This window comes from Melozone crissalis, unplaced genomic scaffold (genome assembly GCF_028551555.1).
Source record: "Melozone crissalis strain CALT ecotype California unplaced genomic scaffold, PUWL_Pcris_2 ptg000013l_1, whole genome shotgun sequence".
Lineage (NCBI taxonomy): Eukaryota > Metazoa > Chordata > Aves > Passeriformes > Passerellidae > Melozone > Melozone crissalis.
The window spans coordinates 47,255,374-47,280,392 of NW_026535791.1; the positions used below are offsets into that span (position 1 = coordinate 47,255,374).

Sequence of the window (25,019 nt, forward strand, 5' to 3'; positions counted from 1 at the left end):
GCTGCATTTTAGCCAAAGTACATATCTGCAAAAAGATATTGACTATTAATAAAGAATTATTTAATCTTTTATAGACATACTTTTTCTTGCAATAGCAACTGAGAACTTTCCTGAGGTCTGGCTGGAATGGTATGTTTTTTATTCCATTGCAGCAGTAATTTATCACTACTAAGTGGTTAAAATGACTCTAAATCATGGAGAGGAGTCTGTTTTAGTACCTCCTTGGTAAACAGAAAAAAAAAGAGAATTCTTAGGATGCTGGCAGCAAAAGAAAGTATTTCTTAGAAATGCATGCTAGTGTCCACAAAAGGTTTGTAGGGTCTTTGTAAAAATCATTTCCACTCTTGTCAGCAAGTATTTTGGGGACAGGAAACTACAAATTTTTCTATACCATTACTGCCAGTTGTATACACAATGTTCAAAAGCCACAACTACAAGATAGAGACTCTGCTTGTAGCAGTGCCACAGCAGAATCACTCACGCCAGAACTGAGTCAGAAAAGCCCACACCTGACTTCTTTTGAAGTGCCTCTCACTAAATGTGACTTGCATGTCTTAGTACAAAGCACTACAAAATTCCTTACTTGCGCTTTCAAAAATAAATAAAACTCAGCCCAACCGTTATACTTTCCTAATTTCAAAATTAGGAGAAAGATTCAAAGGTTTTTTGCTTTAAAGCAAAATACTCCACACCTCGAGTACAGCTCTGAGACCCACAATACAAGACAGATGTTGAACTGTTGGGAGGAGTTGAGAGCAAGGCCTCAGTGATGATCACAGGCTGAGAGCTGGGGCTGTTCAGCCTGGAGAGAAGCTCTTGGAAGACCTTACAGCACCTTCCAGAACCTGAAGGGAGGCAGCAAGGGAGCTGAAGAGGGACTCTGTACAGATGCATGGAGTGATAGGGCAAAGGGGAATGGCCTTAAGCTGATGGAGGGCAAATTTAGATCAGATATCAGCAAGAAATTCTGTACTGTGAGGGCGGTGAGGCTGAGTCACAGGTTGCTCAGGGAAGTTGTGGACAACTCATCCTTGGAAGTGTGCAAGGCCAGGCTGGATGAGACTTTGAAGAACCTGGTCTAGTGGAAGGTATCACTGCCTATGGAATAGATGAATTTTAAGGTCCTTTTCACCCCAAACCAGTACCTGTTTCTGTGAGAAGAGATCGTCTTCTTCCCCTGGATGAGGTCTGGCTGCCCCTTCTTGGAGGCAGCACTGTAGGTGGAAGGCAGCTTCCTAAGCCAGCCTTTCTGTACAAGGAGGCTGCATCAGGAGAACAGCAAATTTGTTTTACTGAGGCCCATGGTGTGACTCCGGGTGTCCTGTGTGGGGCCAGGACCTGGACTCCATGATCCCACTGCATCCCTTCCAACTCAGCTTATTCTGTGATTCTAGAAAGAACCAAGTAGATGCTCCATTTTGCTGAAAGCCTCCACTGCTCTGGAATTCTGAAATAGGGAGCAGCCATTCTGACTCAGCTGCATGGGGGTCAGTAAGCCTGGTATTTATTAGAGCTTTACAGAATTCAAAGAAATGCTTTCAGTTTGCAGTACTTAAGTTTATTTAAAGTTGTCATTTTTTAACGTCTCTTGGGGGAAGCCACATCTTTTAAATCCACTTTAAAATTGTTAAATAGCAATGTGAATACATATGAGGGCAGTTAAGTAAAGGGTTTGTGTTATTTGAAAAATTTTAGTTCACAGAATATTTAGTAGAATATAAAAACCCACTACCCCTGTAGTGCACTTTTGTAGATTTCTTACAATTTTATACCTTCTCTCTGTGGTTTTGATTGCACAAAGTCATCCATAAGCACTAAAACCTATTTTTGTGGAGTTCCAACCTGCCTAAGTTATGTTATAGCAAACACTTAGCACATCATCTGTACATTAATGTATCAGCTACATCTTAATCCTCCAAAGAAATGCTAGAATTATAAGATCAATTTATTCAACTGTATGTACAGCATATTTGCATATTAATAAATAAATCAGTACTAAAGTCAGGGCCTCTTTCCCCATATAAAAGTGACTACAGTCTGACCAGACAAACTTACGTTCTTTTTTCTTCCAAGCTCATCTGTGTGATTGAGGTTATTGGTTTCCACTCAGTACATTACAGTAACTGCAGGAGCAGAAACCTAACAGAACAGTGCTTACATTTAAATCCCATATAGAAGGTGGATGGGAGGGAGGTACTAAAAAGTGCATCAAAAGCCAACATTTTGTAGAGCAAAAAAATTGAAGTTGAGAATGTGATCCTGTGGAAGATAACCCAGCCCAAAAGAAGACATGCTGCAGCAAGCACTAAAATCGATGCACATCTCTGTCTTCATAGTAAGCTGCACGATGCCAATCTTGTCCCATCACTCTTCAAGAATTCCAACTCCAATAAATGCCATCTTCCCCTCCACAAATTTATCAACACCACAGTCAGTGCAAAGTGACAATTCTTAAAATGACTGTTTGCCTTCACTCCGTAACATTCATCCTCACTGTGAAGAAAAGGCTCCTTTTCCCTTAAGTGTTTACTCCTATTCACAGGAGAGCCCGTATTTGCACCTCTCCACGTGTGGTAGTGAATTTTCTATCTACATTCATTAGGAATCAAAAAGAAGTAGCAGTATTTTATATTTACTGGAAGTCTTCCCATTAACACAAAAACTAGCTGTCCACCTTGATTTATACATAAAGTAGCTGCACTTTTTTCTTTCCAGCCCACTTTCAATGGGGTATAAGTCATGGGAACTGTGGGAATATTTCAAGTCTGATTGCTGGAGCTGGGAGAGTGAGGAGTCACATTGGAATTGAGATGTCTGTTTGCAGCACAGTGCGTGTGGGCCATGCTCCCATTGGGGTATCTGACAAACACAGGCTCGCAGAAAGGATTTTGGCACACCTGACAAACCTTTTTGTCTGAAAGAAGAATCGGGGCTCCTTTTTGTTTAACCTAAAAGAGAGGGGGGAAAATTCCAAATGTGAATCTAACAAGAAAGGAAGGGAAATGATGGAGCATAATTGCAACTATACCAAATGGATAAAACAAAAACAATTTTAAGAATCTGCTGTGAACTCTAAGCAACACTGGCCTAACTAGGAATAGAAGAAAGCTTTACAACTGAATTTACCATTAACAAAATCTACTAATAAGCTTCAATTAATATTAAGTGCTGGATAATTTTTTAAAACAAATTTTGACAGATGACACTGTAAAAAATTGAATTGGAAATTCTGACAATCCCTCCTAGTGAAAGAAATGCTAACTGACACTTGTTAAAGTTTCTGCAAGAACTTTGTTAATCTGCAAATCCCAGACTCACTTCATATTCATCCCTGAAGCTCACCAAGGTTATTCCTATTCCAAGGGCCCTACTTTCCCTTTTGTTTTACAGAGAAAACATACAATTAATTTTGAATCTAGTAGTCATGGCAAAAAAAAAAAAAAAAAAACCCTAATAAATGCCAAAGACAAAGACAGCTTTTGTACTAATTCTTCAAACTGCTTTTGATAACTGTATATCAAAGGACTCAACTGTAAAGTTCCAAAATGCTTTTATTTAAAAACGCCCCAGTAACCTACCTTCTCGTGCTTGTAGATTAAGTTTTCAGCTTGTGCTAACCCAAGTGCCACCTGAGTCATTCTTTTTGTGTGAATGCTTTGTCTCACTGCCCCAGCCAGGAACGGGGAGAGGAGCTGCACTGACCAGCTGTCAGGCACCACCTGCAAAACCAGGCCTGCGTCGAATTCCGCGGCGTGGTTATTGAGGAGATCCACGGCGGCCATGACGAGCGCGCAGTCCGAGGCGCCCGGCGTCAAATACACCGACAGCAGCAGGTGGAACAGCCTCCGCCTGTACTGCGAGTCTCTGCCCTCAGAGTTCCACACACAGTACTCCTCAGCAGCATGGAAGTCCTTCAACTCATGGACAAGGATATGCAAAGCCTTCTCGTGCTCTTCTAGTTTCCCATATAAAATTGCACTCTCCATATGAAGGTCCGTGCCCTGGATTTTGTCTGTTAAATGAGAAACAAGGCAATGTTTGCTCAGTGGAGGAGACAAGGGCTCCCTCTCCCAGCCAGTGCAACTGTAGAAAAGGCAGATGCTTGTAAGCACAGGAATGCTCAGATGTATGGAAACATCTCTAACAAAAGAGCACCACAAAATATGGGACAAAGAAATTACTTAACAACAGGTGATCAACCACGGTCACTGACACCTTTTCAATTCTAGCAGACACTGCTACCATGTACAATAAACTGCAAGATGAAGCTGCAATATTTTTAACCTCTGCTTCTCCAAATATTATAGGAGATCACAGAATAAACTCCATAAAAGACAATAAAAATCCAATAGTACTTCCTATTAAGAAAAGGACACTGCAAACCCTTAGTCCAGTTTAAAGTTTAAGTGTCAGCAATAGGCAGGTAGAATGGCAAGTTCATCTGGCATTTCAAAATAAAGTAGAAAATAATCTAATTATTGTAAAAGTGATAAAGATTTGGCATAGGCCTATACATGGAAAATACAATGTGTAAAATGCATGGAAATACAATGTTTTTTCTCACCAAAATGTTTTGATAATCAGGGAGGAACATACTAGCTTGCACTGATCTCACTTTCATGTAATGTAAGAATTGTCACGTAAGAAATCTTTTATTTTGAAGCACGTGGATTTCAAGAGAATAATCCATTTTGCAACTCTTGGCTGGAAAAATTTGTTTAAAAACTGACTAAAAGATGAAAAAAACCAAGAGTTTCAATGACTGTGCTCTATTTGTACAGTATCCATCACATAACATTTTGCTGCCTGAAAAGGCAAGGAAACATTAAACTTTGGTAAATTATTTTAGTTGCTACTCCAATAAATGTTGCAATTTTTATTTCCACTTACACTGGATTTTTTCCCACTGAATTTCAAAAAATTATTTCACATCTTTCAGTTCAATAACAAGCCACTTCCCTTTCATCCACTATTCCCTCATTTCTCAGCCATAATCCTCCTTACCAGAGAAGATTTAAACACTTGGCTTGCTTAATTGTACTGTATGGTTGCATGCCAGTTGATGAAACATTAAAGATTAACCATTATAAGCACTGACCAAGGAAAATATTTAGCTCAACTGTTGCTTGCCATATACCAACAGTAACATGTACGTTGCACTTTTCACCTTAAAAGATGCTCATATTTTTATTTAACATGAACCCCAGAGTGAATTTCAGGGTTATGGGTAACAAGTCCTTGGCAGTTAAATTCCTTAAAGTTTCACTTCCATTCACTAGAAGCAAGCTGCTTCAAAAATAAAGTTGCAGGTCTTTCATTTGTAAAAGGTTGCCATGTCATGTCATGCAAAAGTTCCATGCTCATAATTTATAAGAAGGTGACTATTAAGAAAATTGTACTGCAGATATTTGTTCTGGCCAGTTGATATTTTGTGTCTGGTGCAGCAGCAAACATACCATAGGAGCTATAGAGATCTAGGACAATGCCAACACACATGCTTTCTAAATTAACCTGTGTTTGTTAGAAATACAGCCTATCAAATAAAAACACAGAGAAACCTCAGATCTTTTAGTTTTCTGTCCTTGAAAGGACTATGATTTTGTGTCCCGCTGGGAATGACATACAGCATTTATAACAGACAACATGCAACCTACCTAAAATAAAGCGAATTCTATAAAGATCAGATTTCTGAAGCAGACTGCGGAGTTTCAACAGCAGCTCAGTTGTTTCTGTGCAATTATCTGTGGTCACAGATTTTAGCTGAAGTATTGCCTCCAAGTACAAGACAGCTAGATGAGTATGGTACTTCTCTTTCTACAGATGAATAGAACAATGTTAGCTCAGTTTACAAATCTCGGTCCCAGCAATAACAGTGATGAATATTTACTTAATTACATACAAATGTGTTTTAACTTATTTAATTTGAATTAACCAAACAGTTTTTTGTCCATACAGACAGATAACTTAATTCAGAGCAGCCTCACAAACTACATTGTAAATACAGGATTCCTCATATTCAGGTATGTTCTTTGACCTTTTCTATTTCTGCAATAAAATCTGACAAAGCCACCAGAGGTAGAAAAGCACTCTGAAGGCACAGCGCTTTTTCTGTTATCCACAATCCAATATTCATCAAAACAAGCTGATGATTTGACTGTTTTAAACATTCTCACTAAATCATTCACAATAATCTAGTAGTTTTTAAAGACCAAATTGATTTATAACCCAGCTTTTACTAGCAGGTAGATTTAATTGTAAAATGTTTTCACAAATATTTTACAAGGCACTGTGTTTAACTCAAAAAGTTTGTTTGGAAATATCCATGACATCAGAGACAAGTACATTCATCAGTCATGGTGCAACACACCTGCAACCCCAATAAGGGAAAACCACTGATCTGATGTGCATTTGAAGAATGTGAATTAATGCACTGACCATCAGCTCTGCAGAGTTTTTCAGTGCTCATTTCCTTGCTTTATTTCTGAGTTAGAGAACTTCTGCCGTGCTTAAAATGTTTCATATCCAAATACAACATTTAGCTGCTTTTGTATTGAGCTAAAGCCCCCAGAAGTGTAATACACTGTCACTTAGGACTTGTGAATGCATCTTTTGGGCATTCAGCATCAAGAGCCGTTTGTAATCCTAGTGAGGGGTGCATGGTTTAATTTGATTAATTGTTCAAATCACTCTAGAAAGACAGAATAAAACATTCTCATTTGTAAAACACTGAATCAGCAATTTTAATATATTGCTGCCACAGTGCAGTAGGATCAACCTGTTGCTGATCATTTTCTGTGATGTTAGCAGAAGAAGATTTGAGCCTCATCAAGTGAGTGAAATAGTGAAGTATGCAATAATCAGATGCAACCTCTTAAGTCTGAGGGGACATAAGCAATTGTTTTGCTATCACAAGCACTGAAAAATTCCAAATACTGACGGTATCCACTCCTCATCTTTTATTTTAATCTTGAAAATAATCCTACCCTACTCTGAGTACACTTGAAAGACTTCATATTATACCTATTTCTTCCAGACATTGCCTATCCTCAGCCTTGTTGATCATAATCTGCATTCTGAATCCTTGCCTACTTTTAGCATTCTCACAGAACTCACCTGTATTTTTCTTTCCAGTACTAGATGTTCTAGATATTTGACACGTGCTTTCGGATATTTGTTAAGGCAACTGATGATATCATCTGGATTAATGTTGTTTTTCTCCTGTTCTTCCAAAGGCCTTTTAGTGAAAATCTGTACACCAACCTAGAAAGAGTTTATTGCATTTAGGAACTCAATGGCAACTATTTTATTAAATAAATATTTAAAATGAAAAAGGAATAGCACTATTGTTAATACATTGTTCAGGAAGATAAACACAAAACCTTGCTCAACACCACAGGATTACACTACCCTGTGCTTATCTTCACCTCACTCACTCCTATCTGCATATCTCAGTTTGCAGTGTATACACTGTCCAGCCTATAAACCTTGGCTTGGGCACAACATCCACAAAAAATACTGAATGGATTTACACAACAGAACAAGAGACTTCAGCCTTTGCAGCAGGATAGTTCAAATTAGAGACCAGAATGTTCTAAGCCACATCTTTTCACATGCCATGATATAGACAGAGCAAGAGACTTCTGTAATTACCAAACCAAAAGCTTAGAAATGTGCCACTGCACAAAATAGCTATGCTTAAATTGATATAAATCAGGCAGTGACAAGTTCCAACAGCACAGAATGTCTGATACAGCACCAAACATCACACTTTTTTTTTATTTTGGCAGATTAAGTTAATTCTTCTAGCAATGAAATCTTTTCTTGAATGGAGGCTATTTATTCCATGTCCTGGTATACACAGATACCACCCATCCTCTTTAAAATAAGAGGCAGCAGCAACAGCTGACCTGCAGGTGATTTATTTATTTATTTTAAGATTTGAAAATTATCTTATGAATTATCTTATCAATATGAAGAAAACACAATATGAAGAAGACATGCTGTATTTTTCATGCCCTAAACTTTGTTTTCAGAATAAGAAGAGGCAATTAGCACTAGCATTTGCTAATAGAGGGACTTGGATAAACAGAGAAACTTCCCAGTTTCTCTGATGATCACTATTTAACTGGCATTAAATATTCTGCACAAGGTCCAATCAGCTATCAAGAAAAACCAACATTAAGGAAAATTCACACACCACTGCAGGGAAATACTGATATTCTGTTAAAAGTGTATCAAGCACAAACCTCTTCATTTTTTTGTAAAATCCATTCAGAGTACTTCCACACTAGCTCTTGGTCTGAGCAGAATGTAAGGAAGTCTACTATGTAGTCATAGAGATCTGAACGTGTAGAATCTTGAATGTCTCCATCAACTATTTTCACCCATAACTGCAACAAAAACACACAGATTAACATGCTTAAAACATGTATCAGCTCTTCAAACTCAAAATTTATGTCAGCTATTAAAAGACTTAGTCCAAGTCTTGTGGAGTTAGAAAGCATTGACAAGAACACCAATTGCAAGGAACATTGCTATTCACTCACTTTTGCCACCACACCCTTCTCTTGCATCTGATATAATCACCCAACTCAGACCCCATATCATGTGGGCTCATTCTGAGAGTGATTAAAGGAGGTACACTAATCACAAAGAAAGCTTTTATCAAAAGTCCTTTCCTCCAACACATGGTAAACTTTTCATGTATTCTGTGTGTGCAAGATTAAAAGCAAATTATACAAGCAATTTAGAAGAAAAACTGGTTTTCTGCTTTTCTTTTGTTTTGACTGAAGAATGACAAGTACCATGTGATATTATTTTTATATACATTATAATTGGAATTAAAATGTGCTACACCTAGCAGACCAGTTTAGCAATAAACCTTGTTTTTTGAAATTCCAAGATTTCTTGCACATGACAAATGTGTTTTTGTTGCCCTTACCTGTTTTCTTTTTAGGCCATTATTACTATTCATATAACTGACCTGAATGCATTTGATTGGGTTACTGTGTTTAATGTGCTCAAAAAGCTGCACAATAAGGCAAAATTAGGATATTGGATATTGTCTGAGACACATGAAGAAGATTCTAATTTCCCTAGATGGAGTTTTGCAGATAGCAAGAAGAGAATTATTTAGTCTGCAGTGTACAGGCCACTGCTAGTATTAGTGACATCAGATGGAAGGTCCCCAAAGGGATTACTAACCCATCTGAAACCCACAGATCTTGCAGAATGTGTTCACTCTTCCTCACCAGGTAACCAAATAAACCTTCAGTTGCTGTCAATGTCTGCCATGAGAATACAATGCTGTGTTGCTGTGTGTATACAGATTAATCAGCACAGGGCATGCTGCTTAAGTCCCACAAATATCTTTTAAAGTGATTGCTTGCTTATTTTAGCACTTTTGTCCATCTTTCAGGAGTATAAACATATGTTCTGGTATGTACAGTTTTGCTTTAACAAGATCATACAAGCATCTAAGTAGCTGTCAACTTCAGTAAGCTCTTCAGACTTTTCACATCCAACATATTATTTTATTCAAGGAAATCTTAGCATAAGTTTCTTAAAAACACACATCACAACTTTTCAAACAGCTAAATTAAGACCTCAGATTTTTATCTCAGAGCTAAAACAGTATTTTGGAATAGTTTTCAGGTGACACTAAAAGCTTTATTCTAACCTGAAGTGCTGCAGCATCCTGACCGTTGTAGTGATACAGGAGACCAAGTGCAAAATACCTGTAAAGAAACAGAAGATAATATTAAAATTGCTAGAACTTTCCCACTAATTTCATTATGGATTATTAGCACAGAGGACAACAAATAATGGCTTTCAATGACACGTACATGGCCTTGTCTACACTTCAACAAGATTCTGTAGGCTGTTTATATGAATCAAAGGAGAGAAGTCCTGCCCTAAAAGGGTGTCTCCATCATTCCTGTCCCCAAGACAGTTTGTAGTTACTATATCCCATCCAAATTACACCAAGTATGTGCCCAATGCCATTCTGTCAATTTTATGTACAGACATTACACACACCTCCAAGAACTATTCCTCCAATAGTTCATCAGTTGCTATTAAATCATATTTTATTATGTGTTTATTTAAACTCTGTTTTACTGTCAGAAACGTTTTTCTTTACTGTGGTATGGAGTCAGGTCAGACAAAGAAGAGCTTTGTACAGTGCAAATTCATTCAATGAATGAATGAATGCATGAATTCATTCAATTCACACCTGCAAAGGTGTGCCTTGCAAACAGCACTTACCAAAAGGTTTTAACAAAACACCTGAAATAAATGAAATCACCCCAACTATAACCATAATTAAAGAGACTTCCTCACCACTATAGTTGCTACGACTGCACCAGACAGTTTAAAGCTAAAGAAATGAAAGCCAAAATAGACATATCACCTAAGGTTGGAGTTTGTATTTTACACATTTACTATCTAATGTTTCCTGCTTAATGATTCATTCTCTGCCTGCTGGCATTTCTGGTTTGAAGTCATTTGCAGTCATCTTAAGGAACCTCTTTCTGGTCAATCAGTGGAACATAGAAAGCTTGCAATTCAGAAGTAAGAGCTCTTTCCCTAAACAAGCAACTACAATTTTAAAGCCACTAACAGGTTAAAAGCTTTTACCTAAGGTAGTGTATCCTTTAGGGCATCTTTTCATTCTGTCTGCGTAGAACTACTGCAGCCATTCCACTCTCCCAATATCTCAAGGGCAAACATTTAACTTTTTTCTCCCAAACTTGTACCAGTTCTTTGTGTTGGATACAGAAACTTTCATGGAGAATTCTGCATTTACCAGGATAAGACAATGCATATCCTTTACCTTAGACTGTCAAGTAATAGCTTTTCACCAACATCTTTAAATGCTAACAATGTTAATTCAGACTGAATTGTCTTTTGGACAAGTGTAAGCACAGGAACTACAAGTACTCAAACATATTGTTCAATAAGCCAAGAGCATCTAAGGCAATTTTCCCTCTGGTCTACAAGGTAAAATAATAAAAAAATCCACTTACTTTTTGTGTTTTTCCAGCCAGGCAGCGCTATCTGTTAAAAGACAGAAGTTCTCTGAAACTAGGAGATCCAGCAGGCTCTCATGATTTGCCTCTGCATACAGTTTGAGTAGAGCAGTGTCAATATCCTCCTTGTAGCCATTTGCAACCTCAGTGCTGCGGACTTCATTCAAGTAACTCATGAGGAATCGTTTGCATTTTGTCATCTTCTCCTGGTCCCCTTGGGTCAGCTGGTTGAGGTCGGCGTACTCGTGCAGAGGGGGATGAGACCGGATAAATGAAGAGGAAGTAGGCAACAGGAAGGGGTACAGAGAGATCAGCTCCCGGACATCAAGCTGGCCGCTTCTGCAATTACAGTGTCAAACTAGATGAAGCAAAAAGAAAGAAAAAGTATACATAGGCACAAAAAAAATGTGTGCTCACATATGCTTAGTCAGGACACTAGCATGTAGGCAGTTTCTGGAATATTTTTTGCTGTATCTTTAGGGGCGGGGCCGTGTGGGCTTGCTTTCTGGAGGGGCCCTCTTTGGAGGTTTTCTCACAAATTTGCCCTAAACCCAGACAAAAATGCGCTAGGGTGATGTTATGAGGCTTGTATCCCCAGTTGTCTATTCTGCTTATGCTGGATATTATGTTCTGTGCCTCCAAGACTGGCTCTGAAAAGCGAAGTTTTGTTTTGTTATCAGCCTGCTCATTCCCCCACAGTCAGCAGGACACAGTGCAGTATAGTGCTGCTTTTGCTTTTTGCTCTCACTTTTGCTTGTTAGTTTAGCTAGGCAGTCTGAATTTTCTCCTCCCTCCTCTAGACATTGAATGCTCTGAGAATTCAGAGACTGGCCAGCCTTTTGCTTTTAAGCTTCCATAGCTGTTCCCTGGCATATACAAAAAGCAGCTGAACAGCCCTACAGCAGTCCCAGGACTGCCCTAGACTTCATCCATACGCTATGGGAGCTAGTCTTCTATTGGCAGAGAAAAAAAAAAAGCAGAAGTGAACCCTTTCAGGCAAGCCACAAAGACTGTGTCAGTGTAATTCTGGAGAAAACAGCAACTTCCTAGACAAAACTAAAGCTCTCAGAACATGTGTATGCATAATGAAAACATTTTCCCCAATCCCAAAAAGTACCAGATTCCTCACTTGGCTCTCACAGAGGTTCTGTAAGCAAATCACAGATACTGATTATGCATCCATTTAACCAACAAGTCTGTTGTACAGGCAGAGGCCTTGGGTGTACATCTATGGGGGCTCCTCTGCAGTGGCTTTTCCACTTCAGCTGTGAAGGGCACCCTGTACTTTTATTCAGCAGCAAGTTGTAACATAAATATGCCACACAAAACATTTTTCTTTCAGTCTAGATTGAAATTCCTCAAGCTTTTAAAGAATGCATGTTGTGACAGAAGATTTTTTTTTTCCCCTGCACGGCAAACAATCCCTAATTTTCACAGGAGAGTGAACCCTCTTTCCAGGCTTTGCTTTAGAAGAACAGCAAGCAAATATCCTGATGTTATAAAATATCAGTGCAGGAAATATTGTTGCTGAAAAAAAAAGGAAAATTAACTTGACAGTTCTCTAAAATAAGCCCTGTTTAGTTATTTTGTTGTGAATAGACTTTTTAAAAATAATTCTTATCTACCTGGTGATCAGCCAACTCAAAGACTTTCTCTTCACAACTTTGATTGGAATGAATTCCAAAAAGAAACAAATGATAACACAGAATTAGAAAAGCAGCAGATTTCTACAGGCAATAAAGTGTGAAAGATCATCATAAATGGGCTCATCCCTTCATTACAGGCATGCCCTGCATCGTTCACTTCTTGCCAGAGACACAATTCCAAAACCATCCAGGAAATAAGAACTAGTAAGACCCATCATCATGACAATCCCCATTTAGAACTTTGCTTTCAAGTTAATATAGTCCCTTGGCTACAAAAATCCATACCAGAAGAAGGAAATTCTGTGAGAAAGCAGCAACAGCAAATTTAACAGCAGCATCCTCTCTTCTAGAACCTAGTGACTGCAAAGCAGTCAGTAGCAACACAGACAATAGAGAAGAACCACAACAGACAAAATTGGGGAGTCTTCCCTTGAAGAGAGGTTTGAACAGCAGGTTTGCCCAATTCCTATAGAGAACTCCTACTGCCTAAAGCCCACCTCCACACTAGAAAGACCCACCTCTAACAGAGGGTAAAGCATTCAGGTCTACTTCACAGATTTCTGCAGTTGAAGTCTCTTTTAATCCTTCTTTTGGGATTTGGCATTGAAATTCTTAGATCTACATTATGATAAGAGGCAGAATAACCCAGAAGTAGCAAGTTCTGACAGTGGCATGACCTGATGGTTCCAAGAATATTTGAGTTTTCAGTAGGAACTTATCACAGTAAACTAACTGCAGTTTTAGCTACTGCAACTACTCTGAAATTTTAAGTCCTGAGATTAAATATATTATATGAGATTCATTACACTAGAAAATGAATCCTATTTGAAGAAAGATTTTTTCCCCTCCAATCCAAACAAATCTTCCCTGATTTGTTTTAGAACAAAAGTCAACCCATAATTTGAATAACATCCACAGGCTGCTCAAAATTTGTGCAGAAAAAAGGAGTCTTAAATCTGGAGAAATTCAAATATAAACATTGATTCCCTTGCTAGCTATGCTGTGAAGTATTTGGAGATGGCCCTAAGCTTGAGTTGGAGGCTATGACCATTGAAACAGATGATGTTAAAAAATGTTATATTTGATATGCCACTTTTAGTAAGTTTCAAAACATTTTCCAACTTCTACAGTAGCTTCTGAGTCCTTTCATCTTACCACCCAAGTTTTCCTAGATAAGGAAGTAGCCATCTACCTTACCTCTGACTTCACATATTCTGGCCTCAATGATCTGTTTCCAAAAGGAGAATCTACTTTAACCTTTGGCTAGCCCAGAGCCTGGGCTGTGAATCACCTGTGGTTCTCTCAGCAGGTCTGACTCAAGTTTAGCTGGACAGTTTTGTTCTCCCCACAGCAGTGGCAAGCAGAAATCAAGCAGCCTCTTTAAAAGCACTACATTGTCCACAAACTTCTTCATAAAAATACCAAATATTAAACAATGACCCCACCTGCACAAATGGCTAACATTCAGCTCAAGACTTATGGTCTCTGGGATTTGTGGATGTCTTGTGGGTCTTTCCATCACATCTGGACAAAACTCTTTTAGAGCAGTTACAAAGGATCTCATCTCTTTTGAAAAACACATCTGAGCCTTCAGCTTCTAGCATTTCAGGCTGAGCAAAACACAGATCACACAGTAGAAAACAAACTCTTGAGACACCAGTGTTGTGAGGCAACTTCCCTTTGAGCAATTCTGCATTAATTCTCTTTGGGCTTTATATATATATATAAACAATGCAATAAGACAAGTTTTCAGAAACTTAGGCCTAAATTCAGACCCTTATATCTACAGGTATCAGAGATGCCAAAGAAGCCTACAGTGGTAACTGTTTTGCTTAAATCCCATTGGCTGTATTGGAAGCTTATATTCTTGAATCACATTTAAGATGCAAAACCCACATCATTCCTACTTTTTATTTCTCCAGGTACAAGTACCAGCAATTTTTTTAACCTTTTCAGTGTAGGAGAGACTTATATCTAAATTCTCTCTATAGGCTTTCCAAGGTGAGAAATACTGTGCAAAGAGTGAACATTTTTATTTGTTAGAAAGAGTGAAGTTTAGAAAAATTCCAGTATCCAGTGGGTCAGAAAGCAAGCAGTATGTAACCAGTAAACACTGAAGAGAACTGGTTTCCCTATGACAGCTACCAAACATGGTAGCTGTAAGGCATGAAAAATTCAGCAAATGACCTCCTATAAAGCACTCTTTGGTATAACCCTAATGATAGCAACATGAAATATCATAACTATAAATCACAACTATGTAACACAATCACAATTCTGTTATTGCTTATAACAGAATTTGTCAGACCAAAGAAGCCCTACTGTTACTTCTCACTCAGTTTTAAGGCTAATGAATCCAGCTGAAGAAAATTATCCCCCTTATGTTGAACTATTTGAGTTTCAATAAAGCTACCACATTCTTCCTTTTTGTCAACCTTCTTCAGTATTCACAAGCATCAGCATTAACTAGGAAGAACTTGGCAAATTATTCCTATTAAAAGTTCCAGTCTTTAAGAACTATGAATTTATGCATAAGACAGAACTGTTTCTTGACAAGGTTGTCCAAGAAAGGTAATAATGCAAGAAAATGAAGACCTTTAAGCCAATATAATTCCCCCTGCTAAGCTGTAACTGTCAAATATTTTCCAAGTAGTGAGAAAATCTCACTTCATATTTAGCCAGAAGCAGGCCCACATATCACACCAAGATCTCTGAGGTACTGCTGCTACCCTGTTTCACTGCTTAACACCCTCCTTCCTCAGGTAGGTACCAAGTTTCCCTTTGACATTAAGATTGAAGTGATTTCTAAGACAAGGTTGAAACATTTGCAGAGCAACACACTGGGATGGGAGAAGTGCTTTCATAGACTGCCACTATCTTTCCCATTTTGCCTCTGAGTGTCAGTAAGTTTAAAATGAACAAGATTGATTGAGACTGTATCAGGGCACATGCAGCTGTAACTCTAACTCAGTGTGGCCACCGGGGCTGAAAATTAAGCAACCTGATTACTGTAGCAAGTTTGTTCAAAATCACCAAAATACTCTGCTTAGCTTATGTATGGCTGGACAGAAGAAAGGCACAGAAACTTTTTTGGCCTTCTTCCCTGAGCAGACATCAGCAGTTCATTCATCAGCAAAACTGTTGTTTTGCTTTGGAGTTGCAGCTTTTAGAGGAAGGGAACACCCTGGGATGCTGCCTGAGCTGCAAAATTTGTGGCTGGACAGCACATTTTCTCATGAAACATGTTTGTTTCTACAGAGGAGCTCCCACAAGTCTATTCATTAAAGCTTATTTGTCAGAGGGACTGATAGTTGGATGGAGGATACATAAGCCATCTTGGCTCCTTCCACAAGGTGGTAGAACCCCTCACAGGATACATTTCCCTCATTTCACTGCTCTTAAAACATTCTTTACTATGCACCACTTGTACTTCTGCTTCAGATACACAACCCAGAGGTCAGATACACAACTGTCTGACAGATAAGGGTGGAGAAAGATTGCAAGTTTCTCACTAATGACAACAGTTACTAGGTGATAGAGGAAGTGGTTGTGGCCAGAACAAATTGTCTCTAAATGCTGTTCAGGCCTTTCCTGTCATTCCCTCATCTTCACTCAGTGTACACTGCTCATCCAAGCCCAGTGCCTCTCATCATACTGGTGAGTAGGAAGTAAAATGGCAAAGTCCCTCACCAACAGCAACATTCTTCAATGCATTTCCATAAATCCAAGGACAACTTTTTTCCTACACTGTAAATATGCTTACGGTATACTGAAAATTGTCTAACCTTAATCCTATTCCACAGACTCTAAACTGATTTAAAGTGAATTTCAGCAGATAACAAGGAGAGTTATTTTATGTGGTCAGCATGCATTCCACCAACTACAGACAGTGCTGCATCACAGAATGAGGCATGGCTAGCAGAAATGAAATTATCAGGTAGAATAAAGAAAACAAGCAGCATTTTCTGAATGAAAGTGGAATATCAAGGTCAATTTATAAACAAGTGACTGCTGAAATGGCTATATTGGCAAGGTTACTACAGACTTCAAGAACAAATCTGTCTTCTGTAAAAGGTCTAGCAGAATAAGTGCTAAAAAAATTTCAGTACCAACATCCTCATAAAAAATAGTGCAATTGTGTCAATAATATTTAAATTGTAACTAATGTTTAAGTTATACCTTTTGTTAAAAGTATTAAAAAAAAAAAGAAGAAAGCAATGTTCATGCTGTAAATCACAGCACAGACTTGGTGATAAAGCCTTGACCTTCATGGACATAAAGTAAAAAAATCTCCATACATACAAATATATATTATACAAATATACTCCATACTCAAATTCTTAGTGCTACTATGCGTTAGCATCCCAAAATAAATCAGTTGCATTAACTTCTCAGCTAAAAAGTTTTTTCAATGTTATTCTTTCTTAACATCATTTTATTACAATGAACTCACATCTACATCAAAAAATGTTCAAGGAACTAAGTTTTTCAAACCAAGAACACTAACTCCTTATTTAAAGAAGGTAAATGAATAAATTTCTTGCCACACAATTACCTGAAGAGTTCTTTTGCTTCAAGGAACTGAAGCTGTGCAAACTGTATAAAACCTGCTTGCTGCAGGATTCGTTTGTACATAACCTATAAAAAAGAAGGAGGGGGAAAAAAGGTTTATTATATTTGTATTTATGTAGCGCTACTTACTACTGCAATAGCTACCTGCCAAAAAACACCAAACAAATCATCTTCAGCCACATCTGACAACTCACAAGTAAAATAAACCTTGATCCTCTACATTTTAAATTATCTACCTGAATATATAGAATCTGCTGTCCTGACTCATTTGTGTTCACACAAATGTGTGTGAACACTACTCATGAGTACTTACTAAAAGCAAAGCCAACAAACAGCAAGTTTAGGTTTTCTTGTTCAAACAATGACTTATCTGACATCACACTGACTTGCCTCAAGTTTTTTGAGGTGATTGCAAACATAAAAGCCAATAGTTATCTTTGAAGTTTCCCACAATTCAGTAAGTGCAAAAAATAAAGATGGCCCCACTTGACCACATACAGCCACTTCTTTCCTGTCTCATCTCTCTGGTGCAAAACTGCTGGCAATTCTTACATGCTCATCCCCAGCTGACGGCCATATTTTTGACTTTCTGCCAGGTTTGCTACTTTGATTTATTTTTTTTTAATAAAAAATTCTTCCAAAACAGCTCAGCCTATCCAATAAGCAGAACATTATGCAATGTACTATAAAAATATGGTTAAAGACCAAGTAAACCATAATATGGAAAGTTATTTGTTATCAAACTTTACTGTTAAGGTCACACCTAGACAAAAGAATGATTAAATGAAGGTCAGTAGAAAGAGAACACGAAAACTACTTTAAATGATAGGTAGTTATTAAATCTGATGGGTCAACAAACTACCAGTTACAAGATTAAATGAAATCCTTGTGCTCAGAATATTTCCAACAGCAAAAGAGAAGTACTAAAAGCAAGGAACGTAAACTGTGCTCTGCAGAGCACTCCCCTTCATGACAACACTGGTACTTTGGCAAATACACCCAGCTACCTTCTCATGTCCCCAGTTTTTCCCTTCAATTTGCTCACAAATACACAGCTTTCTAATGTTTCACACTGTACATGAAGGCTGGTACTAATACCAGGCTTGAAAAAAACATTTTCAATAAAAGTACGCAGAGAAACTACAATACAATAAGAATGTATTCCAGGAAGGAATTGCTGAAGAGCACCAGGCCTCAAGTACAGTGGACTGATATTCTAATGATTTTTCAACTTGATTAAAGGTTATGGATTTACTTATAGAAAAGCTTGGCTTCACTCCACTTAGTCTGTGCATGCTTTACTAATAGTTTGTCTAATGGAAATACTTAATCTCTGTTGTTAGCAAGTCTCTAAAGTCTTTGTAAGGTTGTGGGCCTTTTCTTGCCTCCCCAGGGTATAGGAGAAAAGGGGAAACAGAATAATGTTATCAGGCACAGTTTTTCAGACAAATACAACAATATAAAATTAAACAAATACTTAATGACATCTTTATATTAACTAATGCTTTACACTCAATGTAATGATTAAAATAGAGTTAGCTAAAGTTAAAAGAGAATTTAATTAGCTTCAAAGTAAAACTTCTTTAGGGGATTGACTCATAAAATATCCAGAATATTTTGGATTTCTGACAGTGTTATTACACCAATACACAGTAATTTGTGAACCAATGAATACCTACCTGGTTACCTTCCTAATGACACTGCTGAAGGATTAAATTCTGCAAATATTTGCATCTCATGGCAGCAGAAAAACGTTAAAATCCAGCCTGACTTTCCAGGGAAAGACTTCTCACTCCACTGACAAGTATCAAAAGTAGAAAGGCTGGCATTTTTCCCCCCACAAAGCCTATTTTCAATTTTTGCAATAGGGTGATCACTAAAATTTACATATTTAGTTGATTATGATTTTGTAATAAAGTTTGAGTTAATTTCACTGAAAGCACCGCTTGAATTGCAGAGTTTAATCTGTACAGCATCTTTTTGACAAAAAATGAAAAAGAGTTCATTGATAATGTAACTATAGGCTGAAGGAACCAGTTTTAAATTTGAACTGATAAAGTTCACTTTCACTTAAATGTTGAAATATCTTCAATTCTCCCTTAAAGACATGCAACAAAAAATTGTAGAATATCTACAGACAGACACTTTCTGAACTTATTTAAGATGCAATGATTAGATAGGCAGTACCCAGGTAGATTTTTAGCTGACAATATAAACACTAGATGTTAAGATGTCCTAGGGTAAAGATTATGGAGGAAAACAGAGCAGATTATGGAAAATCCAATATTCCTGTCTCCCAGATTTTTAAAAATGGGCTAGACCCTCCATGTCAAACACACAGAGTTAAATTCTGTTTATGACAGAAAAAACTTCAGTTCTTCCAGATCATTTTGTCACATCTGGAACAGGCTCCTTTTAAAAAGGTACTAAGCTACACCCAGTCAAAATTCAACACATTGTTTAGTCCTTTATAATTTCTGAAGAACCCCTATATGACTTGCAATTCTTTAGGGAAATTCTGCACTGTTGACTAAATTCACACAAAAAACAGTAGCTACAAAAACATTATATGAGATCTGTATTAACTAACATCTGGAAAAGCAATAGGAAAAAGATGACTGCTGAAGCTGTGATTGCTGTAGTGAAGTCTTAATTCTCTCAACTGCTAAAAAAAAATCCTTTCTAAAATGGTCAGAATTAGCAACTACATTGTCCAAAGGAATTTTTCTAGAAAGCCATTTTGTCTTTTTGGTCAGATTTGGGTGCAGTTAATATGTTTTTTAAACTAAAAAGAATTAGGGGAAAAAAAAAAAAAAAGAGAGAGATACCTATGCAAGATGTGTGTCAATCTAACCAAGGTCTTCACTACCATCAACCATGATTTCTGCAAACGTCAGCTGTCCTGAAAAATTAATAAGTAGTATTCAGTTATTTCATGGTAGCATGGTAGAAAGGCCTTTGTATTCTATCAAAAATTATATCCAGCAGAGATATCCATCTCCTTGGAGCACTTTTGCTTAGCATTTTTTACCTAGCAGGAATTCCTGATGCTCAAAAACAAAGAAATTTTCATCTGTTATGGCAGAGCTAAATTTGCAGTCTGAAGGAACCACAAGTCAAATAAGAGGTTCTTAGAACTTCTAAGGCATGACCTGCTACTTTTCAATAACTAAATATTGACTGTACAAATCATTCTGAGAGTACAGGACTTCATTGCTGCTATTCCACCATCATTCTGCATTACCAGCATATATAGATATAAGTTTATGCTGTTATACAGAGGGAGAGCATACCCATGTATGCATGCAGTGACAAAATACTGAACTGCAGGGAAAAACCCCATGTCCTCAAGATCTGCCCTGCAGTGCCCTGGGTTCAAGGGACACATAAGATGGCATCAGCCATTGAAAACTGCATCATGTGACAAAGAGAACATATCCGTCATGAACCACACAATAATAATCACTATCATGTATATGGAAAGATTATAGTGGCTGGATCAAGTGCTTTAATGCCAACCCTATGCATTCCATCCTACTGCTCGTACAAAATGGCAAAAGAAGGCCTTGGAAGTGTGAGCTGCTCAGGATTCAGTAATGCCTGCAAACAGGCATAGCAGAAGATACCCATTAGAAAATACCAATTTTCTAATAGATATTATAGCTATCTTAGAATAGCTCTCAAAAAGGAGTTAGAAATGAGTGCTGTGTGGTCAGTAAAAATATGTCAAAGAAATGTAGCAAAAACATATGTAAGGTGTGCAATTTGATTGAGGTCCATCAGACTTCTGTTACACAAGACTACATCAAAGAAAGACTGATGTGCCTGTAACAAACCTGTAATGACAGTATCAGGTATCAGAGTTCCCTTGGAAAGCAAACTCAATATGTTGCATTTCCAGCTACAGACAAGCTCTGAAAAACTGTCTGGTTTTTTTTTATTGAGTAATGTCTCAATAACTAGGCCAAACTGAGTCGTTTTAGTAGGAGCCAGTGGGAAACTCCATCAATTCAATAATTTGATAATTGATTAATATAAATTTGCAAATACACCCCAGAAACAGAACAGCTGTTTTGCTTGCAAGAACTATGTTTTCTGTTTTTCAGCTGTAGCACTGAGTTAAAATAAGCAAATACCCTTAAAAGCACACTAAATTAGAAAGAGCTTACAATATTCTAGGAAACCAACTTCAGGAAGACCAATCCTGCATGCTTAAGGTACTTGTGAAAAGAAAGTAACATATTCAAAGGCTGAAAAATCCTTAATGCAAGAAAACTTAAAAGGAATGAGATTCTATATAATGTATTTTTGATAATGAATTGCAGTTCATCCAGTGGCAAAACACAGAAAGTCATTCCCACACTAAAACTACACGAACTGTAAAGAAATAATTGGAAAATCATAGGTCATCACACATAGAAGACATTGATTAGATTATACATCCTGCCCTCACAGTGAGATTTTTGTTTGCTTCTTTAAATAGATTGGAAGGAAAAGTAGGAAGTGAAGATGCAAAGCAAAACATGCTGGAAACTGAACTCTGTAGCTGCCTAAATACTTTTAAGCTTCAAGTACTTTCAGGTAGTTGGACCTTCACAAAAGGATGGGAACATTTTTCTCAATGAGCTTTTTAGTTATAGCAGTCTCCCAGTTGCTCATTTAAGAGAGGAGTTAAGGATCAAAATGAAAGCTAATACAAGTTTCATCTAATGATTGCCTTTTGGGCCTTGACTGAAACTAAAATGAAAAGGAATTAGAAGCTTCTTCAAATTTAAAAAACAAAAAAGGTCCTGACAGCCAGAATAGTTTTGAACCATTGCAATCCTGTATCTTCCAGAGTCATATACACTTTTCTAAACAAACCAAAAGTAACACAACTGTTTTAAAGGCAACAAAATGCTCCAAAGTATATTGAAAAAAGGAAAACCACAGATTTTATACAGGTTACAGATCAATTTTGCTTTTACAATAGGAAAGAAACTAAGTCAAATATTCATTCACCTACTCCATGAGTAGAGATGTCAAGCTGCTTTTTACAAGTCTCTAAATAGAAGAAAATAATAGTAGAATATGTATGGCAATATAAATCAGGGGTAGAAGGGAATGAGTACAAATCTTTAATCAACACTGCAATCAAAGAGTTTAAGACAAAAACCTTTTAATCTGAGTTACACAGCAGTACAAGCAGTATTTGTAAGAGCTTGGAATTAAGATGCATTTGCTTAAGATTTCCCATCAACTAACTTTAAAGTTTAGTGCTACTGTGGAGTTTAGGATATGGTGAAAATCTTCAATAAAAAAAGTAAAATTTCAAAATACTAATTTGAACTAAAGAATACATTTTTAAACAGCAATAGCAAATAATAACTGAATCTAGTACCAAAGAAGCATTCATTGGATTTTCTGCCACAAGATTTCTGGTTTTGCTTTGTTTTCAATTCTCTCAAGTTACACAGTTGAAAAAAATCAACAAAATCCCAGAAGAACAACAGCATTCAACCCTGCCAGAGTCACAGCTTCTACAAGTACTAACAATTTAGCAGAATACTTATTTCCTCAGGCTGAAATCATAAAAGGTATTACAACTCCTCTTCAATGTAAATTCCTTTGTACATTCTCCAATCACTTGACCAATGGAATACATGACCCCACTGTGAAATTTCTGTTTTCATTAAAATTAAAGGAAGGACAAACCTGAAATTTCTCTTTTGGAATATTCCTTCGAGCTCCTTTTGCTAGAACAAGGGCTTCTTCCACTCTGTGGCTAGCTAAAAGATCCTGAATCTGTTTTTCCAAAGGTAGTGGCACCAAGATATACACACCCTTGTTAGTAGCAACAATCACCTTTCCTGGACAGAACAAACAGATATATTAAATTTACAGCCTCTACAGGAAAAAGCAATTTCAGAAATAATCTTTAAAATACACAGTTTAAGATGTAAGAACTTAAACAGGGTTAAAGTCCCAAAAGTGACCATTTCTGCTACCACATTTACTCGATAGTATGGTTCACCAATGAATTCTACCTCAGAATTAGAGAGATATTGGTAAATTTATTTAGTTACAGCAGATGTTGTTCCACTCAAAGTAAGAGAAATTGCCTAGAGTCACTCATGATGAACTAAGCTGCTAAGGCCGCTGAAATTATTGTCCAGATTCCAGGGAGTAGGAACTTTTAACTGACAGGTATTTCCCCAGGCTTATATTTGAAAATTTTAAGCCATACATCAAATCTAGCAAGAAATATACAGTTCACAGTGCTAGAGTTTGTAGATTTTCTGGAAGAAAAAATTAGTAGCATAGTATATTCCACACTTAAGAGTTCTCAATTGAAGAACAGATCAATAGAAAATTTTGCATTTTTTCAGTTACCAATTCTATGTGAAAGACCCAATTTAAAACCTCTTACACAGATATTTTAAAAATTATTTTTCTTTTTTATTCCTTTCTAATATGTAAGAATTTTGTCAGGATAGTCAATGGAGAAATACCTGTAGATCACAATTACTGAGTTGTACCATTAAATTAACATTGCTCCTTTGAAAGAAATAACCAAGTTACAAGAAAAAGCTCTAACTCCATAGACTCCTACCCAATTAAGTTGACAATAAAAGCATATTTAATGAGCATGCATTTTATTAGAGGGGTGGAATTTTGAATTACTGAAGTCTGCAAAGAATCTAATGAGGAAAGCACTTGCAACAAAAGTTTCAACAGTCAACACACTTCTTATATACTTTGTTTAAAAAACAAACCCAAGTGACTTCAGTGGTTGTTCCAGAATTATTGACGCAACAAAGTGTCTCTTTTAATACCTTCAAAGTCCTGTAGAATGTGACCTTCTTTAAAGGGCAGGGTTTGCTTTTGCTGCTGGTCCAGCATGCTGTGCACCGTAATGAACTCATCATCGAGAGCAACCACGTAGGGAAAGCACAAAGCTGCCCCAATCACGTTCTCTGACCAGTGCACTGGGGCGCGCTGTGAAATCCCATCCACAGTAGCAAACATGCCTAAAAAAGGGAAAAACAAAGCCTGAGGCTCATGCTAGTTGAGGATTGGAGACTGTTGTCTTCCCAACACAAAGCAGGGTTCCAAGGTACAGCCATGGAAAGTCTCAGAGCAGGTGCAGTATCAAGGCAGCATGATGACAACACATCACACCTCCCTGACAGAGATGTTGGTTAATTCAGTTCAATTTTTGTTTCATTCTTCTTCAGCACAGGAAGAGACAATGCCAAAAACAGATAAGAGATGAATACTGAAACAAACTTTAGCAAGAATTATTCAAGTTTACTAAGTTTAAGAGCTTTCTTAAAGGAATTATGCCATGTAGTTTGAATTCATACCAGAACAGTAACACTTGTTGAGACCCAGCTTTCAAAGAATCTTGCCTTAGCAGGAGCTGCAGACCTGCACCACCTGACCTATCTGGCAATGCAGATGTGCTTGTTCTTGTGGTGTCCAATGACTGCAGAGCATTTTAGTGGACACAATTATTTACTTACACTTTTTCACTTTTGCTACAGCCAACCTTCTCAGAGAACAAGGGCCCAGCTGCTTGGGGTGAGTCACTTCCTGTGAAGTATCTGCATTTTCAATCATTTGAAAAAATGCAGAGGCTGTGTATAAAGCAGCACAAACTTTCTATTATTACAGTGATAACTCCTATGCTGTCTTCAGAATAATCAGATTAAAGCTTCAGTGAATTTGCAGGGTGTTTTTTCACAATGAAAAAACCTTGCCTCATGCCTATTCTGTCCTCCATTCTTCT

At 37.4% G+C, this 25,019-nt stretch overlaps 1 protein-coding gene across 1 annotated transcript in view; it reads right to left on the bottom strand.

Annotated features, from left to right (window-relative positions):
- Nucleotides 1–1,298: 1,298 nt before the first annotated feature.
- The window catches only part of TGFBRAP1 (transforming growth factor beta receptor associated protein 1), a 32,935-nt gene continuing 9,214 nt past the window's right edge, over nt 1,299–25,019 (bottom strand). Inside the window, exons 3-12 of the mRNA XM_054271763.1 lie at nt 24,064–24,258; nt 22,943–23,097; nt 17,232–17,314; nt 11,028–11,369; nt 9,680–9,737; nt 8,247–8,390; nt 7,114–7,260; nt 5,655–5,814; nt 3,579–4,012; nt 1,299–2,948 (exon numbers count right to left, since the gene is read on the bottom strand). Coding sequence (XP_054127738.1) covers nt 2,760–2,948; nt 3,579–4,012; nt 5,655–5,814; nt 7,114–7,260; nt 8,247–8,390; nt 9,680–9,737; nt 11,028–11,369; nt 17,232–17,314; nt 22,943–23,097; nt 24,064–24,258 — 1,907 coding nt within the window. The 3' untranslated portion in view covers nt 1,299–2,759. The remainder of the gene's footprint in view (nt 2,949–3,578; nt 4,013–5,654; nt 5,815–7,113; nt 7,261–8,246; nt 8,391–9,679; nt 9,738–11,027; nt 11,370–17,231; nt 17,315–22,942; nt 23,098–24,063; nt 24,259–25,019) is intronic.